Source organism: Leucoraja erinacea, chromosome 37 (genome assembly GCF_028641065.1).
Source record: "Leucoraja erinacea ecotype New England chromosome 37, Leri_hhj_1, whole genome shotgun sequence".
Lineage (NCBI taxonomy): Eukaryota > Metazoa > Chordata > Chondrichthyes > Rajiformes > Rajidae > Leucoraja > Leucoraja erinaceus.
The window spans coordinates 8,885,509-8,907,889 of NC_073413.1; the positions used below are offsets into that span (position 1 = coordinate 8,885,509).

Sequence of the window (22,381 nt, forward strand, 5' to 3'; positions counted from 1 at the left end):
TGTTACCATCTGCATTGGTTATTAAAATAAAGGCAGCAAGGTTAACATCTTGGTAAATTGCCAGTTGAATCTCAACAGAAGAGCTCTTCGAAATATTTTACATAGAAACATAGAAAATAGGTGCAGGAGTAGGCCATTTGGCCCTTCGAGCCAGCACCGCCATTCAATATGATCATGGCTGATCATCCACAATCAATACCCCGTTCCTGCTTCTCCCCATATCTCTTGATTCCGCTAGCCCTAAGAGCTCTATCCAACTCTCTTTTGAATGCATCCAGTGAATCGGCCTCCACTACCTTCTGAAGCAGAGAATTCCACAAATTCACAACTCTCTGGGTGAAAAGGTTTTTCCCCAACTCAGTTCTAAATGACCTACCCCTTATTCTTAAACTGTGGCCCCTGGTTCTGGACTCCCCCAACATCGGAAACATGTTTCCTGCCTCTAGCGTGTCCAAACCCTTAATAATTTAACATGTTTCTTTAAGGTGCCCTCTCATCCTTCTAAATTCCAGTGAATACAAGCCCAGTCATTCCATCCGTTCATTATATGTCAGTCTCGCCATCCCAGGAATTAACCTCGTGAACCTACGCTGCACTCCCTCAATAGCAAGAATGGCCTTTCACAAGTTACGAGACCAAAATATTTCTATGTTTCTAACATATTATCAGGCAACTGATTCATCCTGTTTAAGAAACTGCAGATGCTTCTCGAAGGTTCACAAAAAACTGGAGAAACTCAGCGGGTGCAAGCAGCATTCATCCTACGAAGGAAATAGGCAAGTTTCGTGCCGAAACCCTTCTTCAGACTGATCCTTGTTGGTGCCCCGCCCCCGATCGGAGAAGGGTTTTTGCCCGGACTTTGCTTTCCTTCGCTCCATGCACTGCAACGTTATCATGTATCTGATTCATCCTACTGGAAACAGAGATCAGTGCTGAACTACTATCTACCTTGTTGGTGACCCTCGGACTATCCTTGATCGGACTTTGCTGGCTTTACCATGCACCCAACGTTATCATGCATCTATACATGAGCAGGTCATACGGCCAGCATGCAACAAAATCTTTTCACTGTACCTCGGTACACGTGACAATAAACTAAACTGAACTCACAGGGTCTGATAACTTCATCGAATCTATGTTATGGCACTTGAAGAAAGTTAATGCCTGAACATAGAACAAATCTTCGCACCGCATTTCTTTTAAACGCTTTAAATGTAAACATGTTCCGGGGTGGCCGTGCCCCTTGAATTCCCGACTAGATTACACTTGTGTCTTCAACGTCGATTTAAATATTGCAAAATTCATTGCACGCGCGCACAGTTTGAGATTACAGGAGCAGCTACCATTCGACTACACAATTGATGTAACATTCGGCTTGTTCTTACCAGAGCGTGAACCACCCAATTTCGTTTTTTTGTACAAAAAGAAAAGACTGAACATTTGCATTGTCATCTACAAAGAGCAGAATTTGCACTTAGTAAACTATTAGCTTATTCAACCATGTAAAATCAGTGCCCCGCACAGCCATTGTTACCAGCAATGTTTTGTCACACTTTTGAGTTGCTGGGCTAAAGTTTGGATGAAACGCCATTGAAGTAAAACATTTGTCCTTTCTCTCTTCACAAATCCCACTGGGCCTTTCTGACCAGTTTTGTTCACATTTCAGAATTGGACATTGCTAATAATTTTCTCTTCGTGAAACTAGTTGAAGCTGCTGGCAGTTTCATCTACATCGATAATCACTTTGCAGGAATATTAACGCGTTCAACAACAAATGGAACAAACCGTAAGAAATATATTTTTGCAATATTCTTTTAGAATCTGTTCTCAATACTGTGATTGCTAATGACGAGTCTGCATAAGAATCTGGACAATGGGAAATAACGTTTCAACGCCAGTTTGTAGCCCTGGAGGTTTTTAGAAGATCAGAACTTGGTTAACGAAGGAAATTAGGTTTGACCAAAATCACAATGTGTGTTTGACAGCTGACCACATTTGCAAGGCTTCATGGATGAAGTTACTGCTTGAGACTTAAAACACATTAACTGCTGTTTTCAAGATTCACCAGACTTAGAAAAGTTATCTGATATAAAATAAACAACAATGAAAGAAACTCACGTCTCAAATAATGAGAGAATACAAAACTATGAATAACATGTTCTACCTGCAGTGAAGATGTATAAAATCCAGCCTCTTTACAGAGGCAATTTACAGTAGACCTCAACAATTCTCACAAGGTGAATGGATTCACGCCTTGCTTCTGAGTGTGCTCACAGATAAGATAATCTACAACATTTTCTACAAACCATCATATTATAAAGTTAATGAAACCAATTATTTAGACGAGTAATTCAGTCTTGGCTATTTCTTACCATTTGTGTCCCATAGAACAAGGAAAAAATGATGTGCATTCTACAACATTATTTTATAAAACCCTTTTACGTTGTTGCTGGTTTGGGGCCAGTTTTGGGCCAGTTGTATTGGGCACAGTTCACAGAGAGCACAAAACAGTCCCAATGCCACCTGAAACATCAAATATAACGAGAGACTTGCAACATGGAGTCAGGCTTTATGAGAACATTGCAGGTTATCAATTGAATATTGCTGTCAATGTTTAAAAGCATGAAAGGATGAGTCAGACTAGGAGGATTAATTGAGGGGGTCAATATCTACAGTCCATTGGTACAAGATTAAATGTAAGCATGTAAACCCGAGGGCAGGATAATGTCTTTGCTCAGAGAGATGTGAATCCACTACAGACAGGAGCAAAGTCAACAATGAAGATTAGATTGGATAAGTGGATGAGGAAAGGGACTGAAAGGATACAGAAACACGATTAGAACAACTTGTTCGATGCACCGACGCAAACTGGTTAGAGTCATACTACAAATGCACATCTCCATTCTCTAACCTGTCTCAGTTGCAGCAAGCTTTTCGGAGATATCAGCATGTTCTAGTTGAAGGAACAAGATCGACAGTGTTGGTTTTAGATGGTGGACCAAAAGTAGGCCTCCCAAGCCGTTTATTTCCTTATTGTAATGAGACGTGGTAATAACAGGATTAGCCTTCTACCATGGAAGATCCAGGTTGTAATACTGTGTTGTTCTCACCGGATATACCTTATGGTGCAGTTCACCCATAGCCAGTGGACGTGGCACCATGCACTGTGCCAGACGTCCAGTGATACCCAACACCACTCAAGCCCGAGGGCTACCTCGTAACTTGGTCCGCGTACAACGTCAGTGAATAACCAGCAACACATCTCAACACAACACATTCCAATAAACAGGCAGGTTGCAACCTTCACGTGGTCCGCCCTGTTTCGACTAATGCAATCAACTCGGCGTGCACAAACAGAAGATCAAATAGAACAAGTTGTCCCACAACTTTAGGCTGTGTGCACGCCAAACAAAAGAAGAAGAAGAACAGACAGGTACAGAAATTGAGATATGTAAATACAAATTCTACGCAATCATTTCATGATGTTGTATGAACAGTTCATTGGTGTTATTTCCACACAGCGTGGACAGAGTGCTGATATTTGTATTAAACAATGATGTATATATATTGTGGCAAGCTGCAATTCAATGGTGAGATGTTCCGAATCACCTTACCTGTGCAAAGTGTTTGATTGATGGGCCCTTCTTTCCTGCACACTGTAGCAGCTGGTTTTAGGTTCCATGATCTCCCGCCGTTCATCCAACATGCTCGAAGCCGCCGTGGTGATGATGGCGACTCCGTCCCTGACCCGGGCCGGGAGCCCATAATCCCACTCGTCGTGGGAGACAGAAATTAATCCCGTGGGGAACTCTGGCAGGATGATGTCGGTATTCCCGGTCACAGTGCTCGGCACGATCCAGATGTAACCATAGCCCGTCAGGCCGACGGACTCAGCCACTTGGAAAATGTAAGTGGCCTCGTCCTTAGTGCAAAACAGGAGGATGACTGGGCTCTGAAGCTTCTTCAGCTGGTTCTGGATCTTAACCTCGCCGTCGTCCATCGAAACGTCCAGAGACATGACCTCCTCCATCTCCCAACCGACAAAGCTGTTCTCAATGGTGCTTCGAATCTTATTGACAAATTCCTGGTACCCCGGGAAGTAACTTGTTACAATGGAAAAAATATACCAGTCGTACTCCTCCATAACGTTCAGCATTACTGAGGCTTGCTGCTCAATGGACGGGCCAAATTGGAAGAACATCGATGAGTCGTCCTACAACACAAACCAGAGCAGAGTTATTGCAACAAACTGCACAACATTCATCATTGTTTTATGTTACACTCGGTCATTTTCTGACCCAATCATTAGGTCAGAAGTGATAGGAGCAGAATTAGACCATTCAGCCATCAAGTCGACTCTGCCCTTCAATCGTGGCTGACTCTGCTGCCTCACTAATAAGGAGTAGCACCTGTGGAATTCATTGCCATAGACTGCTTTGGAGGCAGAAGCAATGGATATTTTTAAGGCGGAGATGGACAGATGCTAGATTAGTATGGGAGTGTGGGGTTCGGAGTCAGAATCTGAAGAAGGGACTCGGCCAGAAACGTCTCTCCAGAGATGCTGCCTGTCCCACTGAGTTACCCCAGCATTTTGTGTCTAAAAATGATCAAAGTATTCTGCTTTAGAATAGAGGGCCCAGGGTCATTCTCATCTCCTCTTTGTGCCATGTGGCTGGATAAAGCAGCTTAAAATCACGTGTGAAATTTGTTAAACACACAGGAGTGTAGAACAATTTGGAGCAATTTGATCACCAGCTCCCATCGAAAAAGTGTTTCCTCGTTTCCGTTCTAAATGGCTTACCCCTTATTCTTAAACTGTGGCCCCTGGTTCTGGACTCCCCCAACATCGGGAACATGTTTCCTGCCTCTAGCGTGTCCAAGCCCTTAACAATCTTATATGTTTCAATGAGATGTCCTCTCATCCTTCTAAACTCCAGAGTGTACAAGCCCAGCCGCTCCATTCTCTCAGCACATGACAGTCCTGCCATCCCGGGAATGAACCGTGCAAACCTACGCTGCACTCCCTCAATAGCAAGAATGTCCTTCCTCAAATTAGGGGACCGAAACTGCACACAATACTCCAGGTGTGGTCTCACTAGGGCCCTGTACAACCGCAGAAGGTATCTTCGGAACAACTGACGTTCTCTCGACAGAGGCTCTCTTGAAGGTGAGAGTGCTTTCAGCTGTCCTGAAGCTGCCCATTGATCACACCCTCACATCCGTAAGTCATTTGCCACATGCAATTAGTTCAAACAGGCACAATGCCTTTGCTCTCTCCTCCCATTAGGCACTCCATAATTTCAGTGCAGAATCAATTTGATTTCCAGTAATCCCATATGCCAAAGAGACAGGTCTCTCACACTCAGCCTCACTCCCTATCATTTATAACTGTAATTAGACTCATTTTAATTTAATTTTCAAGATGACTATTTTCAGCAGTGACTTCCCTGAGCTGTGGGTCCCAGCGCAATCGTACTTATCCTTCCTCTTGCCTGCGTCTTATTCCTACATCTTATTTCATTGCTGTCAATGGATCCTTCTCTTCTTGACTTGTGGGATGCAGATGTTTCTTGGTTTCACCGGTTCACAAGTTACAGGGATAGAATTAGGCCATTCGGCCCATCGTGTCAATCGTGGCTGATCTCTGCCTCCTAATCCCATTTTCCTGCCTTCTCCACATAACCCTCGACACCCGTTCTAATCAAGAATATGTCTTAAAAATATCCACTGACTTGGCCTTAACAGCCCTCCATGGCAATGAGTTCCACAGATTCACCACCATCTGACTAAAGATGTCATTCTTGTAACTGCAGGTTGGGGGTGCTGCTAGTTCTGCACAAGGGGTCTCCAGTATTACATAGAAACATAGAAAATAGGTGCAGGAGTAGGTCATTCAGCCCTTCGAGCCTGCACCGCCATTCAATATGATCATGGCTGATCATCCAACTCAGTATCCTGTACCTGCCTTCTCTCCATACCCCCTGATCCCTTTAGCCACAAGGGCCACATCTAACTCCCTCTTAAATATAGCCAATGAACTGTGGCCTCAACTACCTTCTGTGGCAGAGAATTCCACAGATTCACCACTCTCTGTGTAAAAAATGATTTCTCATCTCGGTCCTAAAAGATTTCCCCCTTATCCTTAAACTGTGACGCCTTGTTCTGGACTTCCCCAACATCGGGAACAATCTTCCTGCATCTAGCCTGTCCAACCCCTTAAGAATTTTGTACGTTTCTATAAGATCCCCCCTCGATCTTCTAAACTCTAGCGAGTACAAGCCTGATTCTCCTGCCTTCTCCCCATAACCCCTGACACCCGTACTAATCAAGAATCTATCTCTCTCTCCCTGCCTTTAACATATCCATTGACTTGGCCTCCACAGCTTCCCCAACATCGGGAACAATCTTCCTGCTTCTAGCCTGTCCAACCCCTTAAGAATTTTGTAAGTTTCTATAAGATCGGCTGGGATGAAACCTGGCCCCATAGTCTTTGCTGTATCCAGTGCCTCAGCCATTTCTTGGTGTCATGTGGAGTGAATCAAATTGGCCGGAAAGGGACTTCTGTGAGTACGTCGTAAGGGATCATCTACTCCCCACGTCTCCGGTTGAAAGGGGCTGCAAACACTTCAGTCTTTTCTTTAGCACTCACATGCTGAGACCCACCACTCCTGGGGACAACATTGCCCCTGGAGCCCGTGCTACTCGTTAACTGTCTAATTGTCCAACGCAATCCATCATTTGTTGTAAAAGCCCTGCAGAGATTTGATCTGATCTGTTGGTTGTGGGATGGCTTAGTTTTGTCTGCTGCATGCTGTTTTTATTGCTAAGCCCTTGTAACTCAATATGTAGCTCAGTCTGGAGAAGGGTCTCGACCCCAAACCTCACCCATTCCTTCTCTCCAGAGATGCTGCCTGTCCCGCTGAGTTACTCCAGCATTTTGGGCACATCTTGGATGTAACCCAGCATCTGCAGTTCCTTCCTACACACCCTCTGCACAATACTAGTCCACTAATGAAATCAGTCTGTGAATGAACCGGAGAAATGCTCTGTTAACTGCCTTTCACGACCACGGCATGCCCCAAAACTTAACAGCTGCTGAAACACATGAAGGTTGGAGCCTCCATTATAATCGTGAAATCCCAGCATTCGAGCTGTGCACGACAAAATCCAGGGTGCAGCGACTAGTCTGTTTCTCGTGACGCCGTTTGGCAAAATAAATATGTCTGGTGGCAGCCCTTCTTTTTGTTCCATTGACAGTGCAGTCAGTCTCAATAGCCACAAGTTGCTGGGTTTTGCATCGCGTCTGAAAGGCAGCATTCCGTCAGTACGGATTACACGCCAGCCTGGATGATGGGCTCAAATATTGAGGATGAGACAGGGGTGAGAGTGGGCCAACATGAAATGTAACTGATCCCAACGTTGTGTGATTGCTGTTTATTTCAGTTGAGCAGGCTGGGCTGGAGCGGAGACAATGTTTGCTGCCGACTCGCTCACTGCCTGTTCACTCATCACCCGCTTGCTCGATCCAGAGGTTTGTCAAGTCTCCCATTCCAGGAAGTTGAATGCCTTTATCTCTGCTGTTTTAATAAGCTCCCTCTTACCATCTGGACGGCTGAAGAAATGTGATATTCATGGATGAATGAACACAACCATAAAATATTTACCATGCAGCTCCAGGTTTCTGCATAAATGATGACATTTACTATTTTAAAATGTTTAACATGTTAACTGAAAATGAGCTCTTTACTGAGTTCTGCCTTCTTCCGTTTGTTTCTGTTAGATGATCAGCCGATCATATTGAACGACGGTGCAGGCTAGAAGGGCCGAATGGCCTACTCCTGCAGCTATTTTCTATGTTTCTCACTTCTTGACTGTTTGAAACCCACGCGGGTCACGGGGAGAACGTACAAACTCCATACAGACAGCACCCATAGTCGGGATCGAACCCGGGTCTCTGGCGCTGTGAGCGCTGTAAGGCAGCAACTCTACCGCTGCACCACCCTGCCACCCACATTTACGTGTAGGTTCATCAGATAGAACAGCAAGATAAACAAAGCTGCAGCTTGGTACACATAGAAACATAGAAATAGAAACATAGAAATTAGGTGCAGGAGTAAGCTATTCGGCCCTTCGAGCCTGCACCGCCATTCAATATGATCATGGCTGATCATCCAACTCAGTATCCCGTACCTGCCTTCTCTCCATACCCCCTGATCCCCTTAGTCACAAGGGCCACATCTAACTCCCTCTTAAATACAGCCAATGAACTGTGGCCTCAACTACCCTCTGTGGCAGAGAGTTCCAGAGATTCACCACTCTCTGTGTGAAAAAAGTTCTTCTCATCTCGGTTTTAAAGGATTTCCCCCTTATCCTTAAGCTGTGACCCCTTGTCCTGGACTTCCCCAACATCGGGAACAATCTTCCTGCATCTAGCCTGTCCAACCCCTTAAGAATTTTGTAAGTTTCTATAAGATTTGTAAGTTTCTATAAGAAAACACGTGACAATAAAGAACACACCTTCGCTCAGCCCGCCCGGACCTACCTGATCTCCCGGTTGCTAAACACTTTAATTCTCCTTCCCATTCCCACACTGGCCTTTCCCTAGGACCTATTGTGAGTGGGGCTCTGGAGGAACCTCATAAATTTTGCTAAACACTTTAATGATTTCTCAAACTTCATGTCCCATTCCCACACTGGCCGCTCTCTGACCCTAGGCAAAAGGAAGGGCCTTCGCCTTCCATCACAGTGTCAGAGTGGGGCTAAATGCAAATGTGGAGTGATCTGTTACTTTTAATTGTATGACTAACCTGGCCAATGAAATTCCTCGTATGTTGCAAAACATACTTGGCGAATAAAGTGTGATTCTGATTCTAATATCTTCAGGCCCTGGATGTGGTATTGTGGTCTCCTTGAGAGTCTCTTGTACCTCCTAGTATGAATCCTTGATTTCTCCAACCTACCCCTGTTCATGAAACCTAACGGAAACCTCCGCACACTGCGGTTCCACGTTGCCGGAGGTTGCAGCTAGTGGAGCAGGAACACAAAAAGGGAAGAGAAACCTTTGAACAAATCTCCAACTTTAGGTTTTTCACCTTCCATCACAGTGACTGGGAGATGTACTGGATTTAGAAGTCAGGGGGGGTCTTATAGAAACTTACAAAATTCTTTGATGTTAAAATGCAGGAAGATTGTTTTTGAGTGAACAAGGGGTCACAGTTTAAGGATAAGGGGGAAATCTTTTAGGAACGAGATGAGGAAAATTGTATGAACTGTGATTCCTGGCCAATAGTTGAACAGTTCCTATATATTTCGTATGTGCCCTTTGGCTTAGTACAGGGATACTGAGTTGGATACTGATGATCAGCCATGATCATATTGAATGGCGGTGCAGGCTCGAAGGGCCGAATGGCCTACTCCTGCACCTATTGTCTATGTTTCTATGACACGCTGTTAATGTCATTCCGTCACTGTTTCCCGAAGCATCCCCACGATGAACCGATGCTGATGAATTACCGGGAGCCTCATCTTTTGCTGATTTGCCACAATTAAAATCACATCGAGGGTTACTTCAGTCATCAGTTTAAGGAGAACGACACCCACAGGTTCTTTCTCATCCCAAATTGAGGCGAGGCGTGAATAATTGTGTGTGCGGATCTGACTCACTGCTGCTCTCTTCTGTCTGCTTTGTGTAATTACCAAGCAGCGTTGCAATTGAACGGAAGATAGACACAAAATGCTGGAGTAACTCAGCGGCACAGGCAGCATCTCTAGGGGGGAAGGAATGGGTGACGATTCGGCTAGAGACCCTTCTTCAGACTGGGATGGTTTGTGTTGAAACTACTCCTGTTGTGATCTGTACGCTGGAGGATCAGAATCCAAAAGCTCAAAGGCTGAGATAAGGAGAAATGTCTTCAACCAGAGGGTGGTGAACCCTTGGAATTTCACTATTCAATGGCTCAGACTCTGAGTGTATTCAGGAAAGAAATTGATACATTTTAAGATCTTCCCAATAATTCAGGGCCGCACAGTGGCTCACACAGAGCCGGAGAACATTGTTCAATCCTACTTATGGGTGCTGCCGGTGTGGAGTTTGCACGTTCTCCCTGTGACTGCTTGGGCTTTCTCCGGGTACTCCGGTTTCCTCCATCATCGCAAAGGCGTGTGGGTTTGTAGGTTAATCGACTTCTAAAAATTGCCAATTACTAACAGGGCTACTTTAGGTCATAGGTAGACACAAAATGCTGGAGTAACTTAGCAGGACAGGCAGCATAGAAAATTGGTTGGCAGACAGGAAAGAAAGAGTAGGGATTAACGGGTACCTTTCAGAATGGCAGGCAGTGACTAGTGGGGTACCGCAAGGCTCGGTGCTGGGACAACAGCTATTTACAATATACATCACGATTTGGATGAAGGGATTCAAAGTAACGTTGGCAAATTTGCAGATGACACAAAGCTGGGTGGCAGTGTGAACTGTGAGGAGGATGCTATGAGAATGCAGAGTGACTTGGACAGGTTGGGGGAGTGGGCAGATGCATGGCAGATGAAGTTTAATGTGGATAAAGTGTGGTTATCCACAAAAACAGGAAGGCAGATTACTATCTAAATGGAGTCAAGTTGAGCTAGATAGGGCTCTTAAAGATAGCGGAGTCAGGGGATATGGGGAGAAGGCAGGAACGGGGTACTGATTGGGGATGATCAGCCATGATCACACTGAATGGCGGTGCTGGCTAGAAGGGCTGAATGGCCTACTCCTGCACCTATTGTCTATTGTCTATTGTCATCTCTGGAGAACAGGAAGAGATGACCTTTCGGGTCGAGACCCTTCGTCAGATTGTCAGGGTGCCTGACCCACTAAATTACTCCAGCACTTGGTGTCTATCTTTGGTGCAAATAAGCATCTGCAGTTACTTCCTACATTTTTGGTCATGTGCGTTTGTAGGTTAATTGGCCTCTGTAAACAATAGCCCCTCGTGTTTATGAAGTGGACAATACAGTGGGCTAACATCCAACACGTGTGAATGGGTGATCGTTGGTTAGCATGGACTCGGTGGGCTGAATGGCCTGCTTGCATGCTGCATCTCTAAGCCTAACTCCATCTCATCTGCGCTCTCTTCCCCCTCCATCGCACCTTCTCTCTCTCTTCCCTTCCCTTCCACTCCCTCACTCTCTCTCTCTCTCCCCCACTTTCTATTTCTCTCCATCAGTCTGAAGAAGGGTCTCGACCCGAAACGTCACCTATTCCTTCACTCCATCGATGCTGCCTCACCCGCTGAGTTTCTCCAGCGTTTTTGTCTACCTTCTCTTTCTCTCCCTCTCTATCCCGCGCTCTCCCTCCCTCCCTCTTTCTCTCTTTTCCTCCCTCACTCTCTTCCCATCACTCCCTCCCCCCTCTCACAACCTCTCTCTATCTCCCTCCCACTCTACTCTCCCTCCCACTCCCTCTCTCTGCTCCCCCTCTCTCTCTCCCCCCCACTCCGTCTCTCTCTATCTCCCATTCTCTCTCTCCCACTCGCTCTCTCTTCCCCTCCCACCCGCTTGCTCTCACTCGCCCCAGCTCAATTACAGGCTTGTGTGTGTGCGCTTGGGCCACGCCTCCTGCTGCCTCCCTCCTCTGCCATGCCTGGCACCTCAATTCACATCCTCCGGGGAGCTGTTCCTTCCTTGCCCAGGTCCATAATTATACTATCTGCTGCCTCCCACTTCTGGGACAAGTACCTCAAAATTCTCAGCATCTGGGGAGCAGCCAAGCTTCCCTGTGGCGGCGTAGACCCGTAATTATAGCCCCCATGTTGCCTGCTTCCTTGTTCCACAGAGAAACAATTTGAGAGTAAATAGTAAGGCCACAGATTCCTCCTGCCTGCCGAATACTGTGTGTGAAAAATCACAAGCGTCATCGGAGCCTGGTTTAGATTTTTCTTTGAGGCAGCCGTGGTCTTATGTAAAAATGTTATTACATGGATTCTATATTCCAGTGTTTTGTTGTCCATTTCTGGTCACCCTCAAAGAGCACTTATCCAATCGTTGTACGAAACAAGCGTGTAAGAAACAAGCTCAAGAAATTATTAAATTCAATTATTAGCTGAGTCCAAATATTCCCATAACTACAAGAAGAAACTGGAAATGAAAATCAAAAAATTAGCAATTGCTGGGAATCTGAACTAACTCGTAGTGTCAGAGACCTGGGTTTAATCCTGACCTTGGGGATGATCAGCCATGACCACATTGAATGGTGGTGCTGGCTCGAAGGGCCGAATGGCCTACTCCTGCACTTATTGCCTATTGACCCAAAAGACATGCGGGTTGGTAGGTCAGTTCCTCCTCTGTAAAATTGCCCCCAAGTGTGTCGGGAGTGGATGAGAAAGTGCGATCAGCCATGATCACAATGAATGGCGGTGCAGGCTCGAAGTGCCGAATGGCCTCCACCTGCACCTATTGTCTATGTTTCTATAACGAGTGATCGATGGCCGGCATGGATTTGGTGGGCTCTAGGATCTGTCTCCATACAGTATCTCCAAACTAAACCGATAAAAAGACACAAAGTGCTGGAGCAATTCAACGGGTCAAGCAGCATCTATGGAGGACATGGATGGGCGATGTTTCAGGTCCTTGTCTGAAGAAAGGTCCCGACCCGAAATGTTGCTCATCCATGTCCTCCAGAGATGCTCCCCCCTGACCTGTTGAGCTATTCCAACTCTTTGTGTCTCTAAAAACAGATAATGTTGGAAACGTACAAAAGGGCAAATAGCATGTGTGGAGAGAGAACCACTCAACAGTTCAGTTCCAAGACCCTGCCTTTATTCCAAACATTTTCTGTTCCTATACCAAAAAATTGTATTAAAACACTCTAAGCATATTTGTGCAGAAAGGAACTGCAGATGCTGAAGATAGACACAAAATGCTGGTGTAACTCAACGGGTCAGTCAGCATCTCTGGCAATAAAGGATGGGTCAACAGACAATAGACAATAGGTGTAGGAGTAGGCCAGAGCCAGCACCGCCATTCAATGTGATCATGGCTGATCATCCCCAATCAGTACCCCGTTCCTGCCTTCTCCCCATATCCCCTGACTCCGCTATCTTTAGGAGCTCTGTCTTAAAAGCATCCAGAGAACCGGCCTCCACCGCCCTCAGGCAGAGAATTCCACAGACTCACCACTCTCGGGAGAAAAAGTGTTTCCTCGTCCCCGTTCTAAATGGCTTACTCCTTATTCTTAAACTGTGGCCCTGGTTCTAGACTCCCCCAACATCGGGAACATGTTTCCTGCCTCTAACGTGTCCAAACCCTTAACAACATGTTTCAATGAGAAACCCTCTCATCCTTCTTAACTCCAGAGTTTACAAGCCCAGCTGCTCCATTCTCTCAGCATGTGACAGTCCCGCCATCCCTGGAATTAACCTGGTGAACCTACGCTGCACTCCCTCAATAGCAAGAATGCCCTTCCTCAAATGAGGGGACCAAAATTGTACACAATACTCCAGGTGTGGACTCACTAGGGCTCTGTACAACTGCAGAAGGACCTCTTTGCTCCTACATTTGATTCATCTTGTTATAAAGGCTCACATTTCGTTAAAACTGGAGAAGGGTCCCGACCCAATACGTCACCCATCCCATTCTCTCCAGAGATGCTGCCTGACCCGCTGAGTTACTCCAGCGGTAGACACTGGTTTTCGATTCCCCTATTTATTCTCTCTTCCCCGATCTATTCCTCTCACCTATCCAGAGACTATCTCATTTCATCCACCTTGCAGTCTAATTTGTTTGAATGTTCCTAGTCTGTCAGCCACATTGGAGACCCAGTGGATAGACACTAAGAGCTAGAGTAACTCAGTGGGCGAGGCAGCATCACGGGGGAAAAGTAATAGGTGGCGTTTCGGGTCGAAACCTTTCACCCTTCATCAGTTTCTCCAGCATTTTGTGTCTAAACATACAATCTCTCCCTGTCCCTCTCCCCCACCCCCTCTCTCTCTCTCTCTCACACTCTGTGGAAACTCCATGAATAATCAATGCACAAGGCCAATATTTGGTCCCATTGCTGGATGGACCAGACCTGGAATTAGGGCCATTGTTTCTTCCAGGTGCATTGCTTTGAATAAAGGAGAGGCCTGATCATGAAACAATACTCCAGTTGTCCCTGGAAGTTGGTTGAATGCACAGACCCCTCCTTGTTATCTTGTCAGCTGATCTACATCGGTGAGACCAAGCGTGGGCTTGGCGATCGTTTCGCCGAACACCTCCGCTCGGTCCGCATTAACCAACCTGATCTCCCTGTGGCTCAGCATTTCAACTCCCCCTCCCATTCCGAATCCGACCTCTCTGTCCTGGGCCTCCTCCATGGCCAGAGCACCACCAGAAATTGGAAGAGCAGCACCTCATATTCTGCTTGGGCAGTCTGCACCCTAGCGGCATGAACATTGAATTCTCCAATTTCCGGTAGCCCTTGCTGTCTCCTCCCCTTCCCAGCTCTCCCTCAGCCCTCGGGCTCCTCCTCTTTTTCCTTTCTTCTCCCCACCCTACATCAGTCTGAAGAAGAGTCTCAACCCGTAAACGTTGCCTATTTCTGGTCCCGACATCATGCGGGGCTCCGAAAAACTGACACTGTCCAAACATTCCGCGCGGCAAAGGCCTGCCGGCCGGCCTGCAGCCGCATTGAGGCCGTACGCACCGCCTCGACGGGCGTGCGCAGCGTCTCGACGCCGTATGCAGCGTCTTGACGGCGTACGCCTTCGCTCGAACTTCACGTCAACTCGTACGGGATCACTCGACCTCCGCGCGGCCCCCGCTTCCGGTTTGCTCGTGGGACAGGCCCTTAAGGGGAGGGAGGGGACCTCCTGCCATATTTAGAACCCTGAGCCTCTGACAGAGGGAAGTTGGCAAAGAGAAAAATCTCTTCTTTATGCATTCGGACAAGAAACTGTAAGTGTTTCTATGGAAACAGTGAACGAGTGAAGGCATATCGATGAAAATGTAATGCAGATACAAAACAATGCATCCGAAAATGTTACTTTCACGGCATCGCAAGCTGTGAGGATCCGAGCTGGCACTCGCCACAGGTGTAGCAGGCAGTGGCGTGGGCTGGAGGGGATGATCTGATGCCCTTGCATGGGTGCTGGAGGTCATGGTTTCTGGAACGAACGAACGTGTTTGATCAGCAGCTGCAAGGCGCCCTGTGGATTGCCTCGCGCAGAGCAACCTCCCGCCCTAGTGCCGACTAAACTCATTCACAGAATCAGATCGATGCCAGCGTCCAGTGTATGGCACCCTTCACCTGGTCGTCACCTCAATGGTTAAATGATGCGCATCAACCCTCCACTGAAGGGGGTCTCAGGATGACTACAGCCCCTTCACAAATCACCGCTTCACTTGCACGAGGCCATTTAAAGCTAACTACACCTATTATCCATCACAGTCATGTTTGTGTTAGAGACACGCATGTAACCGACACACCCACGCACACACACGCCCACGCATGCACACAGACATACAAACCCGCACACACACACACACACACACACACACACACACACACACACACACACACACACACACACACACACACACACACACACAGACATACAAACCCGCAAAACACACACACACACACACACACACACACACACACACACACCACACACACACACACACACACAACACACACACACACACACACACACACACACAGACATACAAACCCGCGCACACACACACACACACACAAAAAATCACACATGCAAGTACACACAGACATACAAACGGGGATACACACCCACACATACAGGTATAAATACACACACGCACATATGAGTAAGGATGCATAAATATGCAGACACACATTCATGCAACACACACACATAAAACAAGCACACGCACATAGAAATATGGGCATATACACAGACATACACACGCACACACTCACACAGAACCATACATGCATGGACACATATACATACAAACAACCAGACACATACACACAGGTAGAAATACAGACAAATACGCACACATGGATAAGGGTGCACATATATGAGACACACATATACGCACATACACGCACACAAAACCACACACATGTATGTATAGGCAGACATATGGGCTCATACATGGACATACAGGCATGTACACAGACATGCTCACATGCACACACATGCATACACATACTCACATGGAACTCCACACACATATCAGTAGCAATACAGGCCACACACACACACACACACACACACACACACACACACACACACACACACACACACACACACACACACACACACACACACACACACACACACACACACGCATTCACAACTCAAATACATCATGCCTACACACACTTGTTGACACACAGGCAAGCGACACACGCGCACACACACACGCGCACACACACACACACACACACACACACACACACACACACACACACACACACACACACACACACACACACACACACACACACACACACACACACACACACACCCACACACACACACACACACACACACACACACACACACACACACACACACCCACACACACACCCACACACACACACACACACACACACACACACACACACACACACACACACACACACCCACACACACCCACACACACACACACACACACACACACACACACACACACACACACACATACACACACACACACACACACACACATACACACACACACACACACACACACACACACACACACACACACACACACACACACACACACACACACACACACACACACACACACACACACACACACACACACACACACACACACACACACACACACACACACACACACACACACCCACACACACACACACACACACACACACACACATCACCACACACACACACACACACACACACACACACACACACACACACACACACACACACACACACACACACACACACACACACACACACACACACACACACACACACACACACACACACACACACACACACACACGGACTGTGAAGAAGTGTTTCTGTCATGAACCAAAACCCTTGCTGCTCTAGGGTGCTGCCTGAATGCCCCGTGCCATGCTGCCCCCCGGCAGCAGGTGGTACCGATGGAGTACTGGACCACAGCGGGGCTCGGAGCAGAGGGTGGCGCAGGTCAAAGCTGTGCCCATCGGTATGTGGGTGGGTATTCCACCATCTACTGTTCCACCTGGGATCGGTTGGGCTGAGCAACCTCTCCACTTGGAGCGGGTTGAGCGAGGGTCCAGGACATAGCTAGACCTCCAAAGGCGGAAGGGAGGAGGCGAACATCGTTTTCTCTCCATACACACGTACAAGGAGCTGGAAGTGTTTCCATGGAAACAGAGAACAAGTGAGTGAAGGTGTTGCCGTGGCAACGTTATTGCAGGAATCCAAATAGAAGGCACCAGCAACGTTTGCCTTCACAACGTTACGGGTTAATAAATAGCTTCAGTGCCAAGGGCAATTTATTTTGGCTGGCTAATGTTCGAGCTGGTGTTCTGCAAAGTGATGGGCAAAATCCAGAGCAGCGCCTCAACTATTAATTTCAGGTCTTCAGCTGCAGGCAGGAGCGTGAGACAGGTATAATTATACTGTGCCAGAGGAACAAAGAGACTGCACTTTGAACAAGAGCTTTGAACTATCCCAGCCACCACTGCGCCACTCTGCAAAGACTTCACCACCAGGAAGGGCTCGGAGTTCTGCCATAAATCTCTGTGCTTTAACCCTTGTCGAACCAATTCCAACACCTTTACACATTTGGTGGAGAATCATGGGCATGGTGGCGCAGCGGTAGAGTTGCTGCCTCACAGCGCCAGAGCCCCGGGTTCTATCCTGACTACAGGTGCTGTCTGTACGGAGTTTGCACGTTTTCTCCCCGTGACTGAAGAGTCTAAAAAAGGGTCTCGACCCGAAACGTCACCCATTACTTCTCTCCAGAGATGCTGCCTGTCCCGCTGAGTTACTGCAGCATTTTGTGTCTATCTTGGGTGTAAACCAGCATCCGCAGTTCCTTCCTACCCATTGAGAGTTTGGATTCATTGAGAGTGTCTACCTCCCCGTGACCACGTGGGTTTTCGCCGGGTGCTCAAGTTTCCTCCCACACACCAAAGGCGTACAGATTTGTAGGTTAATTGTCGTCGGTAAAAATTGCAAAATTGTCCCTACTGTGAATAGGATAGTGTTAGCGTGTCGCTGGTCGGCGCAGACTCGGTGAGCCAAAGGTCCTGTTTCTGCGCTGTATCTCTAAACTATACTAAACTAAACTCAGCCCATCTCTGGTCATGTGCCCAAAGTAACAGGCAGAGATAGGCAGAGATAGATAGATTATTGTGTTTAAGAAGGAACTGCAGATGCTGGAAAGTCGAAGGTACACAAAAATCCTGGAGAAACTCAGCGGGTGCAGCAGCATCTATGGAGCGAAGGAAATAGGCAACGTTTCAGGCCGAAACCCTTCTTCTGATTAGTGCGGGTGTCAGGGGTTATGGGGAGGAGGCAGGTGAATGGGGTTAGGAGGGAGTGATTGATCAGCCATGATTGGATGGTGGAGTAGACTTGATGGGCTGAATGGCCTAATTCTGCTCCTATCACATATGAACTTGTGATTTCCATTTCCCAACTGGTGACTATGCTTTCATCTTCACTATTCTATCAAGTAGTCCATTCCAAGATATCTTCCAATTTGCCTTTGAGCATTCTGAACTTCATGGCATTGAAGATAATGCATGAGTATTTGTAGAGTATTGACTTTAGACTTTTAGACAAAGCGTGAAAACAGACCATCCAGCCCACCGACTCCACGCCGACCAGCGATCAGCCCATACACTAACACTATCCTACAGACCAGGGACTATTATGGGCTGGAAATGATTTGACATTTAATACAGAGGACCATAAATTCAATGGAAATCTTCTTAGCCTTTGATGGTGAATTATTTCACCATTAAAGTTACTGGACCAAATAATGCAGAGACTGCAACTAATTAGCTGGAAGCATGAGGTTAGGTCTCACCCCAGCAGCTGTGGAATTTGCCTTCAGTTAGTTAAATAAACCTGGATAAAGAGTCATTGTAACTGAAAAACTATGGATTATTTAAAGACCTATCGGGCTGACTGAAGTCCTGTTCGACACAAAAAGTTGTAGTAACTCCGCTGGTCAGGCAGCATCTCTGGAGAAAATGGAGAGGTGACGTTTCGTCTGAAAAAGGGTCTCAACCTGAAATGTCACCTATCAATTTTCACCAGGGTTGCTGCCTGAGCATTGAGTTTGATGCCGAGCATTTTGTGTCTATCGCTGGTATAAACCAGCAACCGCTGTTCCTTTTTATTACATGAATGTTCTTCAGCCACCTGCCATCAAAACCCACTTCTGCCACAGACTGGCTATTACCCACATTCTGAAACGGAAGTGGCAAGAATGGAGAGAGGTGAAAGTGGTCAAAGTGGTCTCCCCACAAACCCCTGGGTGACACCTGACCCATTGTTCTCTCCTTCCCCGGCCCCTCTCCCAGCTGAAGTCTCACTAAATGCTTTGCCGATTAGCGGACTGGAACTGGAACTGGTGCAGATCCAGCTGTTACTGGACGGGAGCCAAGATTTTTCCGATTCCAAGTGTCTGCTTCACTCCTGACTCACTAGTAAATATATCCGCAAGCCTTCTGCAGCTCCCGGTCGCTTATGGCACTTCGACTGGGAGTTACACAAATATAAATCTCGCCAGTTTTAACATCGGTAATAAAACCAAATGGCATGGCAGTTCCACAACAACCTCAGCCCAGCGTGAACAAGGCAGCCACAATGATTACGGCAGAACTCTGCAGGAATCAAACCACAACTTTAACGACTCACTCCTCTGCGGATTGGGGTTCAATACGGCACAAGGTGAAGTCCATCAACAAAGCCAGGTATTGAACGCAACTTCAAACAAATAAACTCACTTGACATGTACTCAATAACACACAGGTCGAAGAACAAAGATCAAAGTCTGCCCAATCTAGTTTAGTTTTAGTCTCGAGACACAACGCGGAAACAGGCCCTTCGGCCCACCGAGTCCACGCTGACCAGCGATCCCCGCACACTAACACTATCCTAACACAATTGGGACAATTTACAATTTTGCGATTTTACCAAGCCAATTAACCTACAAACCTGTACGCTTTGGAGTGCAGGAGGAAACCGGAGCACCCGGAGAAAACCCACGCAAGTCACGGGGAGAACGTACAAACTCCGTACAGACAAGCACCCGTAGTCAGGATTGGACCCATGTCTCTGGCGCTGTGAGGCAGCAACTCCACCGTTTCACTACCACGCCGCTTATTATTTCTAGTTTCCCAATTCTGTCTGCATGGACATTTTTTTTTTGCTCTCCCTATTCCCCTTGTAAGGTCACGGAGCCATCCAGCGTGGAAACAGGCCCTTCGACCCAACTTCCCCTCACCGGCCAACATGGCCCATCTACACTAGTTCCACCTGCCTGCGTTTGGCTCATATCCCTCTAAACTGTATGAAGAATATCCCTCTAAATTCATATGTAGAAAGACTGGGTAGACTCGGCTGGTACTTGCTAGAATTTAGAAGATTGAGGGGGGATCTTATAGAAACTTACAAAATTCTTAAGCGGTTGGACAGGCTAGATGCAGGAAGATTGTTCCCGATGTTGGGGAAGTCCAGAACAAGGGGTCACAGTTTAAGGATAAGGGGGAAATCTTTTGGGACCGAGATGAGAAAAACATTTTTCACACAGAGAGTGGTGAATCTCTGGAACTCTCTGCCACAGAGGGTAGTTGAGGCCAGGTCATTGGCTATATTTAAGAGGGAGTTAGATGTGGCCCTTGTGGCTAAGGGGATCAGGGGATATGGAGAGAAGGCAGGTATGGGATACTGAGTTGGATGATCAGCCATGATCATATTGAATGGCGGTGCAGGCTCGAAGGGGCGAATGGCCTACTCCTGCACCTAATTTCTATGTCTCTATGTTTCTAAATGTTTCTTAAACGTTGCGATTGTAACTACCTCCTCCGGCAGCACATCTCCCTCTCAACCCCATTTTCTGCCTTCTCCCCATAACCCCTGACTCACGTACTAATCAAGAATCTTTCAATCTTTGCCTAAAAAATACCCATTGAATTGGCATCCACAACCTCCTGTGGCAATGAATTCCACACATTCACCACCTTGCATGTTCTCCAGAGATGCTGCCTGAGCCACTGAGATTTTAAGCCCTCGATGGCCTGAAATTCCAGCAACACTTTGAGCTCACTGCCTACTCCTATTCATATTTCACGCCCTTGAGGAGCTAAATGGCCCACTGGTATTCTTATTTTATTTTTCTACTGTTTGAAAAATTGGCCGCGGACGTCTGAAAATATAATTTCAGCTCCTGAGATCCCTCGGCCTGCATTAGAAATTACCAGAAGATTTAGTTCAGAAATGACAGGCCAAGAACTCAGCCAACGAGTGTTGAAGCAAGTATTCCCACTGTTGCATTTTACACGATTGCATCTGCAATCTATGGACGTCATGACCCTAATAATGAATGCATAATTTCCTCTCCGCTCAAACCGTATGAAGAGAAAATTGGGCCGGCTGCATTTAAAGCTTGGTCTCTCTCCCACTGTTGTTCCCAAACCAGGACTAAAGTACTCTATCTCTTGTACCTCATAAAAGATAGAACACATAACATATGTAGGAAGGAACTGCAGATGCTGCTTTAAACCGTAAACACATAAAGCTGGAGTAACTCAGCGGGACAGGCGGCATCTCAGGAGAGAAGGAATGGGTGACGTTTCTAGGTCGAGACCCTTCTTCAGACTCTATGACTTCAGACTTCAGTATTCATATGGTCGTTCACAGGGCAGTGTTGGCTTCTCAGGTCTCGACCCTTCTTCAGACTGAAACGTCACCCATTCCTTCTCTCCATGCTGCCTGTCCCGCTGAGTTACTCCAGCTTTTTGCGTCTATCTTCGAACATAAAATATAGAACCGCATGTCTCGAGAATAGGCCCTTTGGCACACAATGACTGTGCCGAACATGATGCCAAGACCAACTCCACGATCCATTCCCTGCACATCATGTGCCTTCAGCAATAGTCTCTGAACCTCCACTATCTTATCTGCCTCCACTACCACCCCCCGCATGGTGTTCCAGACATTCACCACCCTCTGCATAGAATACACTTGCACCAACATCTCCTTTAATCTTTGCCCCTCTCACCTTGAAGTTATCCCTTCTAGTAGTTGATATTTCCATCCTGGGAAAAATGTTCTGACTGTCTACCCTATCTGTACCTATCATAATTTGCTGTGCTTCGATCAGGTGTTCCCTCAGCTTCCAACGATCCAGGGAAAACAATCCAAGTTTGTCCAACCTTATAGCAAATAGC

At 46.8% G+C, this 22,381-nt stretch overlaps 1 protein-coding gene across 1 annotated transcript in view; it reads right to left on the reverse strand.

Moving 5' to 3' along the window:
* LOC129713917 (glutamate receptor ionotropic, NMDA 2B-like) overlaps nucleotides 1–22,381 on the reverse strand; it is a 153,702-nt gene that overhangs the window by 104,959 nt on the left and 26,362 nt on the right. Inside the window, exon 2 of the mRNA XM_055663295.1 lies at nucleotides 3,615–4,213. Coding sequence (XP_055519270.1) covers nucleotides 3,615–4,213 — 599 coding nt within the window. The remainder of the gene's footprint in view (nucleotides 1–3,614; nucleotides 4,214–22,381) is intronic.